The sequence below is a fragment of the Impatiens glandulifera genome, chromosome 3 (genome assembly GCF_907164915.1).
Source record: "Impatiens glandulifera chromosome 3, dImpGla2.1, whole genome shotgun sequence".
In the NCBI taxonomy this organism is placed as follows: domain Eukaryota; kingdom Viridiplantae; phylum Streptophyta; class Magnoliopsida; order Ericales; family Balsaminaceae; genus Impatiens; species Impatiens glandulifera.
Window position 1 is genome coordinate 13190240 of NC_061864.1, and position 18857 is coordinate 13209096.

At 32.8% G+C, this 18857-nt stretch overlaps 3 protein-coding genes across 4 annotated transcripts; all 3 read left to right on the top strand.

Moving 5' to 3' along the window:
• The first annotated feature begins 139 nt into the window (after positions 1-139).
• LOC124931530 (putative pentatricopeptide repeat-containing protein At3g11460, mitochondrial) lies at positions 140-4347 on the top strand. Its single transcript, XM_047472014.1, has 2 exons — positions 140-587; positions 2123-4347. The coding sequence occupies exon 2, from the start codon at positions 2153-2155 to the stop codon at positions 4043-4045; it is 1893 nt and encodes a 630-aa protein (XP_047327970.1). The 5' UTR covers positions 140-587; positions 2123-2152; the 3' UTR covers positions 4046-4347.
• A 1201-nt stretch (positions 4348-5548) lies between these two features.
• On the top strand, positions 5549-13152 carry LOC124932920. 2 transcript variants are annotated; one of them, XM_047473631.1, is made up of 10 exons: positions 5549-5868; positions 6029-6082; positions 6288-8857; positions 8931-9017; positions 10392-10544; positions 10741-10904; positions 10985-11132; positions 11230-11352; positions 11434-11521; positions 12673-13152. In XM_047473631.1, exons 3-10 carry the CDS (start codon positions 6320-6322, stop codon positions 12888-12890), a joined length of 3519 nt encoding a protein of 1172 aa, XP_047329587.1. In that variant the 5' UTR covers positions 5549-5868; positions 6029-6082; positions 6288-6319; the 3' UTR covers positions 12891-13152. The 2 variants fall into 2 exon arrangements, with proteins under 2 accessions (XP_047329587.1, XP_047329588.1); XM_047473632.1 differs by lacking the exons at positions 5549-5868; positions 6029-6082 and having other exon boundaries at positions 6163-8857.
• Positions 13153-16610: 3458 nt separating this feature from the next.
• On the top strand, positions 16611-17404 carry LOC124929758. The gene is made up of 3 exons (XM_047470152.1): positions 16611-16679; positions 16799-17033; positions 17385-17404. The coding sequence occupies exons 1-3, from the start codon at positions 16611-16613 to the stop codon at positions 17402-17404; spliced, it is 324 nt and encodes a 107-aa protein (XP_047326108.1).
• Positions 17405-18857: the final 1453 nt, after the last annotated feature.

The following is an 18857-nucleotide window of genomic DNA, read 5'->3' on the forward strand; positions in this document are numbered from 1 at the left end:
AATAAAACTCAATTAATGTTTTTAGTTTATTATATTATATATTTGTTATTTTTAAACGATCTAACCAACTATTGGGTTCAATTTTTCGGTAAAAAAAATCGGACCGAACTGAACCGCTTAGATTTAATTATATTTTGATGAGACAACTGTTCATTTAGAGTTCAATCGGAGGGGCTCGGCTTCGATTTTTGCCGCCAGAGAGTAGAGCCGGGAAGAGTAGCTAGATGCGGATGTTCTTCTTCCACTTTTTCCGAGAGAACGGCGTAGCAGCTCGATTCCTCTTTTTTTAAAGCACCGTCAATCACTTCTTCCTTAATCTGAGAAATCTAACAGCATCTTTAGATATTAATCGAGCAGTGGAATGAGAGGCTGAGAGAATCAGTCCATTTATCACCTTCTGAAGCAATGAAATGAAACGAGATTGAGAGACCGACGAATATATCGGTTTCTCCTCACCTTTCTTTCTTTCGCTGCAGAAACCGTCTTTCAATCCTTTATTTCCAGACGTTAAACGGAAAACTCCAGTTCGGGGACAACTTCTTACTTCCTGAAGCAGACAAACTATTCAATCCTATCCTCTGTATCAGGTATAAAACTCTCCCTATTCATTTTGCTGAAATGATCGAAGAGTGCTTAAATTTAGCTGAATAATTATGCTTAAAACATTCTTACACCAGTTTTGATTCCATGATTAAGCACTTTGTACATGCTCCAAAATAACACGAGTGAGTTTGATAGAGTCATGATATTCTCAAACGTTGATTGGTTCTATTTGAATGCTATAAACTGTTGGTACCAAATCGATCTAAGAAGCTTTTGGATTCTACTTGACTGGAGCTACTGTGAAGCAATTTGGATTCAATAGCATGCTAACTATTTAGTTGATTGGATGTTGTCTATTGTGGATTGGTTAATTATTTGGAGAGAAGCTTGTATATATGTGAACTAAATGAATGCAGTAGACTTTGTGATGATAAAGGAATGTGATACAATCTCTTGTTTGAAAACCTAGGATTGATAGGGAATTAGCCTAAGCTTTGATTGTATTGTCTATTCCAAACTTCACTGAGTTGTCTAAGATTGATTTTCGTCTAAGAGATGTTTGATTCGAAATGAAAGTGAAATCTTAGCATTGTCTTGTTCTTGAAATTGAATTGGAACTAGTTTGGTCTAGTCCAATTTTTCTACTATGCCAATTGATGCAAAAATGATTGAGTAGTCGTCATAATCCCTGAGTCCATATCATTTGGGGTACTTAGACAACATTTGCACGGACACTCTAAAAACAAACCAAACTAGCCAGCCAGAGACTAGGTATAGCTCCGAGGCCTTTACACCGAATCCATTAATCTCCGGTTCACATAATTTGTGCTTTACTTTCTTCTTTCCTGGTTATGCAATTATAATTTAACCAATTTATCCATTAGAAGATTACTCTCTTCTTTCCCAGTTTTGCCGAGGTACCATTCACGAACTCTAGCAGATCATAGCCTCTTAAAACTGGAACTACCTGTTATTTTCACCCAGTATAGTTAGTTATGTTGTTCTATTTGGTTGTAGTGCAGAAACTTGGAAACATTGAATTTGTTGAAATTTCCATCTGTTTTTCCTTCCTTTTTTCCCAGGGAACTTTCCCTTCAATGGAGAAAACATGTAATGAAAATAAAGCTGTAAGCTTCTAGTTGAGAGATTTTCGGAATATCTTAGTTGAGTTTTCTTTAGTTGAGCTTTCCTCTGTTATTATTCTTCCGGGCTTCTGGTATAGGAATATGATGTGGCAATATGCGCTAATTTATCTTTAATGTCTATCAATTGGTTTTCCTCACCATTTACTCTCTCTGTGTAAATTGTAGTTTTCAAACAATAAGTTGTATCTTAAGATTATTTGTGTAAGTAAGATTTTAACTTAGTTTAAAAAAAAATCTGAGTAAGGAGGAGCCAATAGAAGGTGATTTAAGTACTAAAGACATGCTCAATCCATTGAGCTAGAAGCTGAAAAAAGTATAATCAAGCATATATCATTTTATATGGATTCCTTTTGATTATTCTCTACTATTTAGTATTATGTATTCTATTCTTGAACTGTTAACTTAATTCCCTAGGTCTTACCGGTCAATTTCAGGCAAAACCAAACATCCTACTGTAATATGATATGATAAGAGCATCGATACATAGTACAAGGATACTGCTTTTCAGTTTCCTCTGCCGAGCCCAAAACAACTACTCTTCATGGAACGTCCAACTGAGAGAGCTATCCAAGGAAGGTCATTATCAGCAAGCAATCACCTTATACCGCCAAATGCTCCGATCTGGAGATTCACCTGATCCCTTTACATTTCCCTTCGCTCTCAAGTCCTGCGCCTTCCTCTCTTTGTCCACTTTTGGGATCCAGCTCCATGGCCATGTCGTGAGAACAGGTTGTGAGGATGAGCCCTTTGTGCAGACCGCTTTGATTTCTATGTACTGTAGATGCTTCTTGGTTGACAGTGCACGTCAACTGTTCGATGAAAGTCCAGCCATGCGTGAGTCAACTGTTTGTTACAATGCTCTCATTTCTGGGTACACCTATAACTCTCGATTCCCTGATGCAGCTGGTCTGTTTCTTAGAATGAGGGATTTGGGCGTCCCTGCCAATTCCGTTTCTTTATTGGGTTTGGTTTCAGGTTGTGATAATCTGCCATTTGGGTTATGTGTTCATGGATTCTGTGAGAAGTACGGATTGGTAACTGATCTTTCTGTTGCGAATTGTTTTCTTACAATGTATGCTCGATGTGGATCGATTGAATCCGCGAGGAACCTATTTGATAACATGGAAAAGAAGGAATTGCTTTCCTGGAATGCAATGGTATCTGGTTACGCTCAAAACGGGCTTGCCACGAATGTTTTAGATCTCTACCATGAAATGGAGTTGCTAAGGATTAAACCAGATCCTGTCACATTTGTTGGTGTTTTATCATCTTGTGCTAACCTTGGCGCCAAACAAATTGGCCTAAAGGTTGAACATCAAATTGAATCAAGCGGTTTCCAATCAAACATGTTCCTAAAGAATGCATTGATTAACATGCACGCTAGATGTGGCAATTTGGCAAAAGCTCAAGCCATTTTCGATTCAATGCTTGATAAGCGTCTAGTGTCATGGACGTCAATTATAGGTGGATATGGAATGCACGGTCAGGGTGAAACTGCTATAAAACTCTTCGACGAGATGATTAGATCAGGGATTGAACCCGATGGAACAGTGTTCGTTTCTGTCTTGTCTGCATGCAGTCACGTCGGTTTGACTGACAAGGGGTTGGATTATCTTGATATGATGCAAACAAAATTCAATTTAGAACCAGGTTCGGAGCATTACTCGTGTGTTGTCGATCTCTTAGGTCGGGCTGGTCGTCTGGATGAATCTGTAAAATTGATAAACACCATGGCTGTGGTGCCAGATGGTGCAGTTTGGGGAGCATTGCTAGGTGCTTGTAAGATACATAGGAATGTGGAGTTAGCTGAATTAGCCTTCGATCATGTCATCAGGCTTGAACCTAAGAACATCGGTTACTATGTTTTGATGTCAAACGTTTATAATGAGGCGGGGGATTTGGATGGGGTGTTGAGAATTCGTGTTATGATGAGGAAACGAAATCTGAGGAAAGATCCCGGGTATAGCTATGTTGAGTATAAGGGGAGAACTCATTTGTTCTTGGCAGGAGATAGGAGTCATCCTCAAATAGAAGAGATTGATGATATGATGAAGAAATTAGATGGTTTGGTGAACGAATTAACAGGTTTGGAAAAGAATATGAACGGAGGGAGAAGAGATGAAGGTTTTGTAGATGTTCTAGGGGTTCATAGCGAAAAGTTAGCGATTGTTTGTGGATTGATAAATAGTAGTATGGAGACAGAACTTCTTGTGATAAAGAACTTAAGGATATGTGGGGATTGCCACCTGTTTATGAAGTTAGTTAGCAAGATTGTGGGTCGCCAATTTGTTGTGAGGGATGCAACTCGTTTCCACCATTTTGCCGGTGGAGCGTGTTCTTGTAATGACTATTGGTGAACCAACATGTGAACTGCGAAACTTGTTTTCAGAAGATGAATCCAGATTGACCTGACTTGAGGTGAATTTCAAATACTTAAATCTTCATTTTAATCTAGATAGATTGAAGTTCCACCACTTCTAGTCGATGTTTCTGATATTGTAATGTTATATAAGGGAGGTGATAAAAGAGGGTTTTAATTCATTTATGATATTCCAATATTTTGAGATGTAACACTATATTTGTATTAGTTTTAACTTATATTTTTATGGATGATCTTTGTATTTTCTACTTTCTAATCAAAATTGGGGTCTAAGGAGAATATGTATGGTGAACAGTTAACTATAATAAATCATATCACTTTACTTAAACAATGAATGGGAATGAAACAATATTTTGAGGAGTATTCCAGAAGGAATGTGGATCCTTAATTTTATATGTTCTTATCATTTTAATAATCGTGAAAATTTTCGAGTTTGGGGTCTTGAATGTGAAGACAGGTTTTCCTCGAGGTTAGCATAAGATGTTGTTCGTGCTAGAAGGAGTCAGTACCATGGTCTCATTTTGTGTTGTCTTCAAAGGTCATTTTCAGACATTTGTGGTTGGTGTTTCATTAAAGGCTTCCTACACGAGATCGAGTCAATAAGTATATGAATATTTCAGATTCAAGTTGTCTTCCTATGTGTGGCCGCGTGGGAAATGAGGAGACCATAAATCATATTTTTAGAAATTGTCCATTTGCTTCTTTGCTTTGGGATAAATTTTCTACATTCATGGGTCTTCTTAGTTTTTTAAGAGAATGGATTGATATTAAAGATGTTGCTCTCATCAAGACAAATGGTAAAAATTTTGTGTTTCTTTGTCAATATTGTTTATCACATTTGAATGGAGCGTAATGCGAGAACTTTTTCTAGAGTTCAAAATGATATTGAACAAAATTGGAGGGATATCATTTTTGATGAAAACTCACTTATTCGAACGTGGAGACGAATACTTACTTGTGAAAGAAATTGGTTGATTTGTCAGAAACGGAGTATTACTTATGAGAAAATCACTAATTTTTTTCCTTTATTCGGTTTAAAAATAATAATAATGAAGTGTGTATTTGAGTTAAATTAGAATATATGGTGTAGTTTGATTTGTTTGACATTTATATCTCAACTACAATATCATACACACAATTTTCTTAAATCACTTTATTCTAGTTGGCAAATGAATTAATAAAATAGAAGTTGTCTTTTAATAAATTGAATTGCTAGCTAGCTAACATCTCATTGGAAGCGTGCTGAACAAAAGACCACCGTAGATTCCTTGGACCCCACACTACTACACAAGTGTGAATCATAGCTGGTCCCATCCAACATCCTGCATTCAAAAATTTCAACCTATTGGACTTCCTTTTTCATATAATATAATATAATATAAAAATCTAGATTTTTATTAATTTGAGTGACTTAAATTAATTAATTTCTTTATTAGTAAGGAAGATGATGTGATTATTTATTATTAATAAAACTGCAGAAGCGGTTAAAACCTGGTCCTCTCTCCTTTGTGGATGCCGCCTATTTCTCTGCAATTTCGATCTTCGTCATCCGAGATGATGACTATGAACAAGGCGTAAACTGCGAGCTCTTCCCCTTCTCCATCTCCCGTGAATCTCTCTCTCAACTCTTCACCGATTATCATCCAAAATTCTCTCAACTGTCAATCCCGATCGCCCTCCACATTCATTGTTGGAATCTAATATTTTGGGTTTATTCTCCACCAAGATTGATTTCCTCTTTGCTATCCTCTCAACCTGCTGAGCTAATACCTATATATTTCTAGATAGAGAATGTTTCAGGTAAAATTCAGATCTATGACTTTCGCTTTCTCAAACTGTTTCTGTAGATTTTGAGTGTCGACTGTGAACGATCTGCCTGTTATTCATTCTTCTTCATGATGATTTGATTTAGTATTAGCCTCTTTTAATAGTTTCCATTTTCATTTCCCCTAATTTTCAGGTTTCTACTGTCTGAGGATGATTCAAATATATCAGCAAATTTCGTGAACTGCAGGTTCTTATTTCATTTTGCGTGTATCAATCAATTCAGTTAGATCGAGATTCTGTGCTAGTCAGATTGTTTTAAGGATAGTAAGTAACAACTAAGGGATAATTTTATTTGAACTAGGGTAGAAAAGTTGGTATCTTGTTTTTTTCTTGGTTTGAGTGGAGTAGTGATGATATAGTGTTTACATGGTCAAATTTGTTGTTTAATGCAGCTAAACAAACAGAGAGTTAATCTGCTGAAGCTATGAATAATGGGGCATTTGGTCATTCTAATGGCCGGGTGCATCAAGAGTCCAACCCTTTTATTCAAAAGAATGGGATGGCATCAGGACAAAGAGTAAATAATATGTTTCTGCAGACCAGAGATGAATTTCCATTGGATAATTTTCAACATGTTCCTTCTGTGGAAACTTTGCCACCAGGCCATGAGCAGAGAACTATACTCAATGGTAATATGAACAACCAAATGGAATATGAGGATATCTCCAAAATTCTTGGTTTGGAGAGGATGAGTTCCCAGTTTAGTTCCGACACAAATGACTTTTCTCATGTAAAAGGTGCAGAGCTTGCGGAGGACTTTTTTACTAACCAAGCATTTCGAGTCCAACAAGTAAATTCTCACAGTGAGACTGGGCAGCTAAATGTTGCCAGTGGTGCAACAAACCATTATCCACCCATGAATAGTTCTGAACGCTCTAACACTTTCCGATCTTCTTCATTTGGAGTTCCAGATGGGTCTCAAGTTAAATTGAAATTCCTGTGCAGCTTTGGTGGAAAAGTCTTACCTCGGCCAAGTGATGGAAAGCTCAGGTATGTAGGGGGGGACACAAGAATAATTTCTCTGTGCAAGAATATTACATGGGAAGAACTTGTAAGGAAAACCTGTGAGATCTTTAGCCAACCTCACACAATTAAGTATCAGCTACCTGAAGAAGATCTTGACGCCCTCATATCTGTGTCCACGGTAGAGGATCTTCAGAATATGATTGAAGAGTACCATGAACTTGAAAGAGGAGGAGGTTCTCAAAAGCTCCGAATATTCTTGATCACTCTTGGAGAATCTGAGGATGCACAAACTCTTGATTCCTGCCCGAATCATGAATGCAACCACGATGTCCAATATGTGGCAGCTGTGAATGGTGTAGCTAAACCAGGTTCACAAAGCAATAATGGACTTCATATGGTAAACAGTGCTATTAATTCAAGAACTAATGTCGAAAACAAGAATATTCACGCTGATTCATATGCCAGTTCCCAGTTTGAAAATGAAGCTCAAGACTTGATAGCTCTTCCTCATCAATTACCTTCTTTTTCCTCAGCACCGGGTATGCAAGGGGAGCTTAGAAGTGTGCGTGGACAATTGGACAAAGATAACTTTTTTGGTGATGTTACTGAGACTAACAGCTTGTGCAGTACTCGTCTACCTCCTGAAAACATCAGCAATGGTACTTCTGTTTGTTATCCTCCAGGCAATGGTGTAACACCTACTCTATGCAATATTCCTAGTAAAACTGATATTGGCATCCAGCAAATTAAACAAAGAGAAGTAGAGTTTAATAACAGCCTTTCTACTAGGGAATTCTCGATTCCTCCAAGTTCTGATCAAGACAAAAGGACATTTTTTGGAGAAAGAAGTTTGTTTTTCGACAAACCAGTTATCTCTCCAGAAGAATCATCAAATGCTCTGTCAGAAGCTAAGGAGCCAATTAATTCTTGTGGAGTCTTGCACACCTTTTCTGGTTCACAGCTGCAAGAACATGAAGGGATGCCTGTGCAGATTAATTCTCAGATTGCAGAATATGCAGCTTTTCAAGGTAAAATGGATTCTAAGAAAGACTCTTTATGTTCAGAATCAATGGGAGGGATAGTGTATATGCCTGATGAAGCAGATGGTATGGCTGACAAGTATAGATTAACAAGAAATTTAAGTAAAGATGCAGCCTCGCTACAAATCCATACTAAGCAAAACTTTTCTTGTCCTGAAATGATGAATGGTTTAGCTCAAACAGATCCCAATTTGCATTCAACCAAAACTATTTCCGGACTCCCCGATTCTTCCATGGAGTACAAGTTCATGTCTCCAAATATATATTCAGAGCAAATGCCTATCCATAGTAATGTTCCAGTAAGAAACATCAATAACCTGGAGCAGGCTAGTCATGCAGCACCTATAATTGATTTAAGGTGCTTTACAGATGCAGCACCAGAGGAGAAGGTAGGGAGAACTCAGGAGCATCAACATGTTTTAGATGGTAAGGTGGGTGGTCAAAAGAGATTTGAAATGGAACAATCCAACAATTCAGATTTTCCAGATTCGTTTTACAGATCCCAACAGCTTACTTATGTAAATCATCTTGCCGATTTTGTTACTAGTCTAGTGGATGACGTCACTATTCGTCAATACCCCATGTTGGATACTGTTAATGGCCAGAAGAATGAATGTCATCCTAAACTTGTGCACGAAACTGCTGATCTATACTCTTCTGCCACATGTAATGCTACTGGTTTGAACACGAAATTGTCGAATATGATTCCAGATCCTATAATGACTGGATTTAAGAATGAAATTTCTCTCATAGATCATGACTTTGGGAATTTCCCAAACCACATGAAGGCAAATTCAGGCATTGGTGGATATACTGAAGATTCAAATTTGTATGCTGAGCAGAATCAACCGAATTCAAGACTTGTTGCTGAACATGTTTTAGATGCAACTGCTGCTTATATTCCACCTTCTGTATCGGAGCCTCTTGACAGCTTTCTTGGAGATTTTGAGTCTGAGGTAGTTTACATTTGGTCTTCTATAAGTACTTTAGCATTTGTCTGATTGCTTGATGATTGTTGGTCCTACATAGGTTGCTAATGTGGAAAGCATAAAGAAGGACATTACTATAAATGACACACTAATTGCTGAGAAAGAAGCCAATGGATATGGGTTGCAGGTTTACTTTTATCTTTTCACTTATGAATTCTCTGGTACATATCACCATTTGTAGGAGGGCTTGATTCATGATTATTGTTGTAGAATCTTGAGCTTTTGAGAGTGAAAGTATGATAATATTATTGAATGATATGAACTTGAGATTTACATGAGAAATGTGTGGTATATAAAGTATATTGAATGAAGGGTCGGCCTTTGGTCTGCCCTAGATTTAGAATATATATATATATATATATATATATTCTCACACATAGCCCAACTACCCTAACATATACATAAATAACCCTTCACTATTAATAATTTATAATAAAAATATAAAATAATATACTAGGCTTTAGTGATAAGTGTATGTTTTTGGATTTAAAATCTCTATGGGCTGCCCTAGCTCATGAGCTAGCTGGGCTTTTACTGAGAGCAATGGATAAATTAATAGGATGAATATCATAATTAGTTATCGCACCTGAAATTTGTGTTGGACTCGGTCCTAGGAGGATTCATGGATGGGTGCAAGTTATGTTCTTTGTCGAGAGTGTAGTCTTTAGTTCTTTTTCTGGGGGTGGGGTGGGGTGGGGTGTGTGTTTGAATGTTGTGGTAGAGGTAGGTTAGAATAAATGATAGTGGACCTTTTACTTTTATAATCTTCATAAGGCGATAATGGCAGTTAGAATGCAATTTTCTTTGCAGTAAAGGTGGTCTTGATATGTTTGGGCATTACTGTAGTCACTTTTAACAGTACGTGAGGTCTCTCTAAATACAATTATGCTTAGTTTCTGACAACTTGAGGATACAACTGTTTTATACACATTCTAGTTACTAGCATTTGAGAAAGAGAATCGAACTCTTATCCAGGACCAGGCAACAGGAAAGTTCTGTCTGGTATTAATATTGAATTACGCTAACTTTAAGAAACTGAAAACTTTGACATTTAATTTCTTTGAAAACATTTTTTTTTCAAATATTTCATCATACTATTGATTTAAATGAGATAATGTTATAAAATATAACTTAATTAAACATATATCCGTACATTTGATTTGATGATGTTTTTGGTTTAAATTTAACTCCAACTCCAAATGTTTTCAAATAGGTGTACTCAAGAACACATTTTCATTTTTTTTGCTGTATATTTTAACACTACATTACATTTACATTTTTTAATGGATAAATTAGTGAAGAGAAGAAGGTGCCTTATACTCTAGTTGACTAATGGTCCATAATGTCAGGCGTGTCATCTTTTGTACTTCCATAGATTTTTTGGTTCTATAATGACTTCAACAATAGGTTATGATACTATGTTGGCAAGCCTTTCCTCTTGTTCATCTTGCCATTTAGTTTAGCAGCTGCTGACAAATGATCTCCTATTATTGGTGTACAGATCATTAAAAATGCAGATCTTGAAGAACTTCGAGAGTTAGGATCCGGTACATATGGAACTGTATATCATGGGAATTGGCGGGGTTCAGATGTTGCCATTAAGAGAATCAAGAATAGCTGCTTTTCTGGGCGATCATCAGAGCAAGAACGTTTGGTGAGTCCTATCACATATCCTCTCCCATGTCATCTTTGCATATCTTCTATGTTGTACCTTCCATCTTTTTCTTCACTTTTTGATAATATAATTGTTTCTTCTTTTCACATTCATAATCTCTTTTAATACAAAATTGACCCTTTTCAAAAAATATTGTTTCTTCTATCCAATGGATTATTCTTTTCTGTTGTCTCAGACAAAAGATTTCTGGCGAGAGGCACATATTCTTTCTACGCTTCACCACCCTAATGTCCTTGCTTTCTATGGGGTTGTCCCAGATGGGTCTGGGGGAACTTTAGCAACAGTTACCGAATTCATGGCAAACGGCTCACTTAGGAATGTCTTACTGAAGAAAGACAAGTAAAACATTGTCCATTTTCTTCCCATTTTATTTGCCTGTGGAATTTTTTCATAACCTTAATGAAGAACTCATATTGCAGATTGCTTGATCATCGGAAAAAGCTTATAATTGCAATGGATGCAGCTTTTGGCATGGAATATTTACATTCAAAAAGTATTGTACATTTTGATCTGAAATGTGATAATTTGCTGGTCAATCTAAAGGATCCACAGCGACCCATTTGCAAGGTAAGAACTAGGGCTATAATGGTGATTTCATGGTTTTAGGTGGCTGTATTTCCAACTATGAAGACACGGTGGATTGATGACATTCAATATTTTACAGGTAGGGGATTTTGGACTCTCAAGAATTAAACGTAATACTTTAGTTTCCGGAGGAGTGCGAGGAACCCTTCCATGGATGGCACCCGAACTTTTGAATGGTGGAAGTAATAAGGTTTCTGAGAAGGTTAGTTATTCCTACTTTGTAACTATGTTAAAATTGGTGGTTGTCATGAAAACCATCAGTGACTGGCTGTTTACATTACAGGTTGATGTTTTTTCATTTGGCATTTCATTATGGGAGATCCTAACAGGAGAGGAACCCTACGCGAATATGCATTGTGGTACAATCATTGGTATGACACATGAATGCTCTTGTTGTTCCTTCCATTAGAAGTTTCTTCATTACACATATATGTGGAATAAGCTGTTACTTCTGCACCTCTGCGCCTGTTACAATCCTTACTAAGAGATATATATGAAACCTAACAGAAACATAAAATATACCTATAGATTGAACTAAAAGCTAACAAATAATATTAAACTTTTAATTTTATGCCAAAAGGAAAATACTTGCGGGTTTGTTTGATTAAGGGTTATTCATCAATCAAATCATCAAATAAAATATCCTTCTTAGTTTTAATTTTTTATAATTTTCAAATCATCTGACCTTTCACAGTATGTTGAGATATATCAACATCCAAAATAAGTTGTAGCTGATTCTTACTCATACATATTAGGAACAAAATTTCCAGCTGTGTCAGGATCTAGGTTTGTCAAATCAAAAGAAGAGTTAGATGCGGTCACATTTTACAGTTGCGCACCCATATGGTGATCAAGGGCTTGTTTGATGCTCTGTTATTTAGAAATAATCCGATAGATTGTTTGAAAATAATCTTTTTGAGTAGAAAGTGAATTATTTGAGTCAAATTATCAAAGTACCCTTAACGTTATTTAAGAGATAAATTAAGAGTATCTTCTTATTTTAATTGATGATTTGAATAATTTGATGGTTGATAGGTTGAAGGGGATGTTGAAACTAGCCCCATGTTTGATCTGCAATTATTTCGAAATAATCTGTTTTCTTTCTTCTGTAAAATATCTTGTTTGATGAAGAATTTGTTTATTTGGGTCAAACAATCAAAATATCCTTGGTATTTTAAAAATGTGACAAATGATAAAGTAAGGATACATTTAGTATTTAGTTAATGATTTGAATGATTGGGATATAATATGTGATTGTTGATGGGATAATGATCCAAATAACAAATCAACCACATCAAACAATCCCCAAGAGGATACTTTATTTGAAGTTAATCCTTGAATGTGGCAAATATATAAAATTCTTTCCCTGACTTTCCAATTGCTAATAGTAATATACCACATTGAGCATCTTGCCTGTAAACTTGAGCACTCTTTATCCAAATAACTGCCACCAGATGTTTTATTATGCACATTTGAAGATGATTTACATTTAATTTGGGGTGTTTAATTTATTGGGCAAAAGGGGGAATCATAAAAGACATCCTAAGGCCTCCAATCCCGGAAAGCTGTGACCCTGAGTGGAGAAAGCTGATGGAACAATGTTGGTTGACTGACCCTGCAACTCGGCCATCGTTCACGGAGATCACCAATAGGTTGCGGTCTATGTCTTCTGTATCGGTTCAAGCAAAAGCAAAAGCTCAAGATCATTCCACGTCAGCAAAGCCCAATATCATCATCTAGATGTAGGAAGAAGAAGAAGAAGAAGACAGACACTCAATGTCAGAAACACTCCTCCCATTCTATCTGTAAGTAGTCTTATATGTTCATTGTTTATTCTTTCTTTTCTTTTTTTATGGTACATATAAAAAGAAGAAGAGACTTCAGATAATAGAGAAGTAAGACATATGGTGTGGGATTGTTTGTATTGTATAAAGGTCACCAGCTAGCAGTCTTATCACACTTATGGACTGCCATTTTTGTGAGTAATCCAGTATTCATTCATAAACATGTTTATTGCTAGCAGCCTTTCAATTCAAGTCGAGATTGATGATAATAGTTTGATCGGTTTCTTTATTCGTAACTCAAACCTAGCACACCATTCCTTGACCCGACCTGAAATGAGCTACATACATCCATTTATAACACTTTATGTTTCTTAATCCGGCTTATAACTAAGTTTTGTTTTCTAACACGACATTCTCTTATATAACAGAAAAAAGTGTTTCCAAATGGATGATGTCTGATCTTGTTTCTAAGTATTGCTTGTTTAGGATGTCTTCAAGGTCTTTCACTACCTACCTTAGTAACAATTTAGCCTTTAAGTTGTTTTTTTAAACCATAAGTTGTCTTTAAATAAATGGTATATCACTAATATCAGTAGACTTCATCAATGGAAAACAATGTCTTCTCTTGCACCATCCATTGAAGCTGAAGAGCTTTCACCATTGATAATTTTCATTTACTCTTTTTGCTAGTGTTCTTTTTCACTATGTTTTGCTTGATTTTCTTTGTTGTTTTTCCCCCTCTCCGGCCTCCCTGATTCTATTGTTATATTAATGTCTTATATTAAAAATAGTATAAACCCGGTTATGTAATTATATTCAAAATCATTAATATTTAATATCATAAATTAAATACTATATTTAAAATATAAAAATTTGTTTGGTTTCATGAAATTTTGAATGAACTAATTCCTATATTCTAAAAAAAAAACAGTTTTTAACACATTTGATTGATTTACTATTAAAATATTGATTTTAAGAAGGTAACACATGATAATTTTCACTTTAATATTTGCTCATAATAAAATTTATTAAAACCTAAATTACAAAATCATTAAAACCAAATTACAAGCATGACACAATGTGCCATGAGACCCACGACTGTGTCATTTTTATTACATTACAACATGACTACATGGTGTATATACTTTGGTTTAAATATATATATATATATATATATATATATATAAATATATTTATGAGTATATTATATATAAAATATAAATCAAAATATTTAAAATAATAGTTAAATTTAAAAATTAAACTAAAACAAATTTTATTTTAGAAAAATTAAAAAATAATTTTTTCGCAATGGACGGTAGCGTAAAATGAAAAAAAAAGTCAAAAAAACCCGTGAAAAAACAATTGTAAACATAAATAACAGACCTAATGTATACATGCAGCTTGGGTAATATCTAGATATTGAAGATACCCAAATGAAGTTAAAGTTGGAGTTCATACACAAATGAGTATAATATATAGTTGGAGTCCAGCTTTACATAAATGGATAAATGAAAACACTTTTGTAATTAATTTTTACAACTAATCTTTTTTTAGAGCTTTATTTTGATATAACCAATCTCAAAATTTATTATAGAAGTTAAGATTAAATTAAATAAAATATTTTTAAGTAAAAAATAAATGAAAAAATATTTTTTTAGTAATTTTATAAATTTATTTTTTTTTGACAAATTATATTTATAAACTAAAAGAGTCAGGCCTAATGACTTCACTTACTAGTTTCCTAAAAATAAATAAATTTTGATTTAAAAAGTAAAATTTTACAAATGATTTTTTTATCAAAATTTGTAACATATTTTTAAAATTGTACTTTTATAGCTTTTTTTAACCAATTCTTTTAGTGACAACAATAAACTGAATAAATAGTTGTAATTTTGGGGGCATAATTCATATAATTGCAACATTTTTTATTTGCTGCTAAAGTAAGTTTTGAAGTTAATAAAAAATAAAACAAGCTTAGCAATTAAAATTGTGTGGTGTTTACAACTAATTATTGTAGAAAATCATTATTAATTGATTGTTTTCATAAAAAAAAAATTGCATAAAATTTGAGACTTAAGTTAATGAGTTGTAATTTTATATGTGCCAATATTTCAGTTCACTTTTGAAGGAGGAAAAACAATCTTATTGGACATAATAAATCTTGTGTAGAAAATAAAATAAAAAACTTTATTTTAATAAGTCATCTTGTTTAATATATACCATCCTCTCTATTTTATGCTTTCCATTTTCTCTCCACACTTTAAGATTTTTTACCTAACTATTTTTTTTATTTAAGAATTAGGATATTACAATTCTACACAATACTAATTTTAACTTTATCAAATTAAATTTTTTTAACTAAGCTTTTGAAAATGGAGTAAATTATTGTTATATATATCCTAATATTTTATTCTAACACAATTTTCAATTATTTGTCTATTTTTCTCTTGAAACAGTAAGATTACTTATTATTTATTTACTTACTACTAGGGAGAACACTTTTACTAGGCTAGTAAAAAAACCTAACCAAATAAACACAATTTATGAAATTGTTTGTTATAAATTAATCAGAAATAAAATGCTTGAACTTATAATATTATTTTATTTTATATAAAATAAGATAATAATAATAATAATAATAATATAGAAAGTAAAAAAAAAAAAGAATAATTTTAGGAGGGCAATTAAGTAAGCTTTTGTACTAAAAATTATTGGCATAAAATATGAACTTGTGCATGTTAGGGTACAACTGAAGAGTTATAATGATCATGTGGTGGGTGCTGATTAGAGAGATCTCAAAAGAATATAAAGTACTAATTGGTTTATTAATTATGAACAAAATAAATTATTTGGATAGAATTATTAAGTAGATGAGAGCTAGCCCTTGTGGCACATGTATATGCCATACAACTTGATATTTTTTTTATTATATATTTTTATGAATAAAACAAATTTGATTGATCAAAATTTCATCAAATCCCAACTGAGTTTTCATATTTGCAAACTCTAAAAATTCATTTTTCTGTTTTTTTTATATATTTATAAATATATCATCCACTTCAATTTAAATTGTTGGGACACATTTGAGACTAAAACATACCAGGATAAATACATAAACTCCAAAATTTCATTTTTCAAATAATACACACATTTAGTTTCTGATTTACAAGGAGATGAGAATCACAAGTCAACCAGTTCCCATGTGTGTGTCTAATTATCTAATGAGAATAAGAATCTTTATATATTTATACAGCACTATAGATCTCTTGTGTGCTGTCTATAATTGATCACCTTCAGCAACATTAATTAATTAATTTTGAATTATTATTCAATCAATAATTAATTGTGGTTCTAGCTATAAAAATAAATTTATTGATGTCACACAGAACATGCAGTTCAATATTTATTTATTTATTTGTCATATATATGCATGTCATGTGGTCTAATACTAATTAATTAGGTTCCCAAAAAAATACAGATGAAGATGAAGAAAGAGTTTGGGATAGCCGGTTATCAATTAATTCATAAGACAGATTCCAGCAATAGGGTTCTGCCAGTAAGTGAGGCGGCACTTCCACCGCCAATTGACGTGGCGACGGAGTCGCTGCCCGAGAAGAAGAAGAACAAAGATGATGACGATGATCAAACCGTTAAAAAGATTAAAAGAATTTCCATGATGAAAGACCTTATTAGATGGGCAACTACTGCTAAGTATCAAAAGGGAGGAAAATATTTTGGAAGAAAGGTACCCCTTCTTTCTTTCTGCATTTTTAAAATAAATAAATTTGTAAATAAACCCCTTTCTGCATTTTAAAAAATAAATAATGGGTTATCAATTAATTTTGTAAATATTAATATCTTCAGGTATTACAATTAAGGAACAAGGCGGCTGCTTTAAGATCAATTCCAGATGAAGGGGAGTTGAATTGGAGTAATGATTCTCCAAAGATCAGTTTTAGATGGGATGTGGAGAGCTGCAGCAGCTCAACCATTTCCATGGCTTCTTCTTCTTCTTCCTTGGGAGTTCATGACTTATTCCTTTCTGCCTTGCATCCTTCTAATCACACAAAAGGAAATTGGATCACAACTGATTCTGAATGTAAGATTCTCCATACTATACACTATTTCATACGAAAAAAAGTTTAATAAAAACATTTTTCGGATCTTTGCTTAATATTGGATTTTCTAGTTCTGAAATCGGAACATGTAATGATAGTCCATTTAGTGTTCACATATTGAAATTTTCGATAATTGTCTATTTATATTAACTATATTGTATTGGTGACTTAGAACAAAAACTAAATTTTACTTTATATAATTACAAAATAATTATGTACACAAATATTTAAAAATAATAATTATTATTTTTAAAATATATCTCTATAATTTCATTTATTAATTATATCAAATTTTTAATTATAACAGTTAATATATTGTCTTAATTTTGCAGTTGTGGTTTTAGAACTATGATTGAGGAGAAGTGAAGAAGATATCTCATGGATGGAAGATGTTTTTAATTGTGAAATATTTATTTTATTTTGATCATAATGTTTGTTATTTTAAATTTTTGATTTTATGTAAATTCTTACATCTGTCCAAATCATTATACTCATCTATCAACTCTCACACTAAAACAAACTCAATTTTTTTTTTTTTTTTTTTTATAAAAGGCTTAAAATTAATTGACCTTCTCTTCAAAGAGATTTAAGTTAACCCGGGCAATGGCATGGCAAACCAAGCAGCTCATTTATTATATATTTTCTTCTAAAAAAGAATAAATTTCTTAATTTAAACTAAAAATTTACTTAAAATATTTGGTTAACTATTTGTAAATATGAGATTATTAGTAATCACAACTGGAATCTATAAAGCTATCCGGATCTTCTGTTCTCAAGTCAACAAATTTCAATTTCAAATATCAAATATCTTGGTTGATGTATTTCACATTTTCATTGAATTTTTTTTAATTAAAAATAAAAAACGGATTAAGTTTGTAACCCGTAATCACACTTAACCATTTAATCCGACATAAAAAAAAAAAAAATGACATTAATATATTGGACATTAGAATGTCCACTTAAAAAACAAAAAAACAATGACAACATAAAATCCTAATTTGACTTTTTTTAATAAGTTTGACCAATTTTTATTTTAGAATATAATGTAAATAAGAAGTCACTGAAAATTGATTTAATAATTATATGTTTAAAATTTATTAAATGTATATTTAAAAAATAAATAATTGTACAAATTTAAAATTAACTATTTAATTTAAAACTTAATTCTATTTAGTAAAATAATTAATTAAAAATATTAAAAAATAAATATAAATGAAAATAATCAATATAAATATAAAATGAGAAAAAGAAAAATCAAATAATATGTTTAATTGGAAAAGAGTAATATAAAAAGTTGAATATTTTACGATGTCAACCGAAAATGTAGGTACTTTAGAAAAACAAACCGTAAAATGATTTACCCGGAACGAATTCTTTAGGTAGAAGAGAGAAATGTAAAATGGTTGATGCTTTTGGTAAAAAAAAGATGATTTAAGAAAACAAACATAAAACATGGATACAACTAAAAGAAATTCAAGTGGGACTAATTAACGAAGGCTGCACTAGTCTAATTTAATTATTAAATCAAATTTAATCTTCTTAATAAACTCTCAAATATCTATACTTAATAATTTCTCTAGAAATAAATAAATGATCAATAATTAAATACGGCTTAATAAAAATAAACGCTTAATAAGTAGCGCATATATATTTTTTTAGAAAAAAAAAACGTACAATTTATGAATTAAGGCAAATACAAACATTTGTCTTTATTTTGAGTGACATAAACAACAACAATAAATAACGTAATACAACAGGCAAACAACAACCACGATTACATGAAAATTAAGTCATTTTTTAAAGTA

Bases quoted from the DNA above. Each gene is read 5' to 3' on its own strand.
- LOC124929758 (XM_047470152.1), top strand. From the start codon at position 16,611: ATGAAAGACCTTATTAGATGGGCAACTACTGCTAAGTATCAAAAGGGA. The intron at 16,680-16,798 runs GTACCCCTTCTT...TAATATCTTCAG, and splicing joins GAAAATATTTTGGAAGAAAG to GTATTACAATTAAGGAACAA. The intron at 17,034-17,384 runs GTAAGATTCTCC...TTAATTTTGCAG, and splicing joins GATCACAACTGATTCTGAAT to TTGTGGTTTTAGAACTATGA.
- LOC124932920 (XM_047473631.1), top strand. From the start codon at position 6,320: ATGAATAATGGGGCATTTGGTCATTCTAATGGCCGGGTGCATCAAGAG. The intron at 9,018-10,391 runs GTTTACTTTTAT...ATTGGTGTACAG, and splicing joins CCAATGGATATGGGTTGCAG to ATCATTAAAAATGCAGATCT. The intron at 10,905-10,984 runs GTAAAACATTGT...CTCATATTGCAG, and splicing joins GTCTTACTGAAGAAAGACAA to ATTGCTTGATCATCGGAAAA.
- LOC124931530 (XM_047472014.1), top strand. From the start codon at position 2,153: ATGATAAGAGCATCGATACATAGTACAAGGATACTGCTTTTCAGTTTC.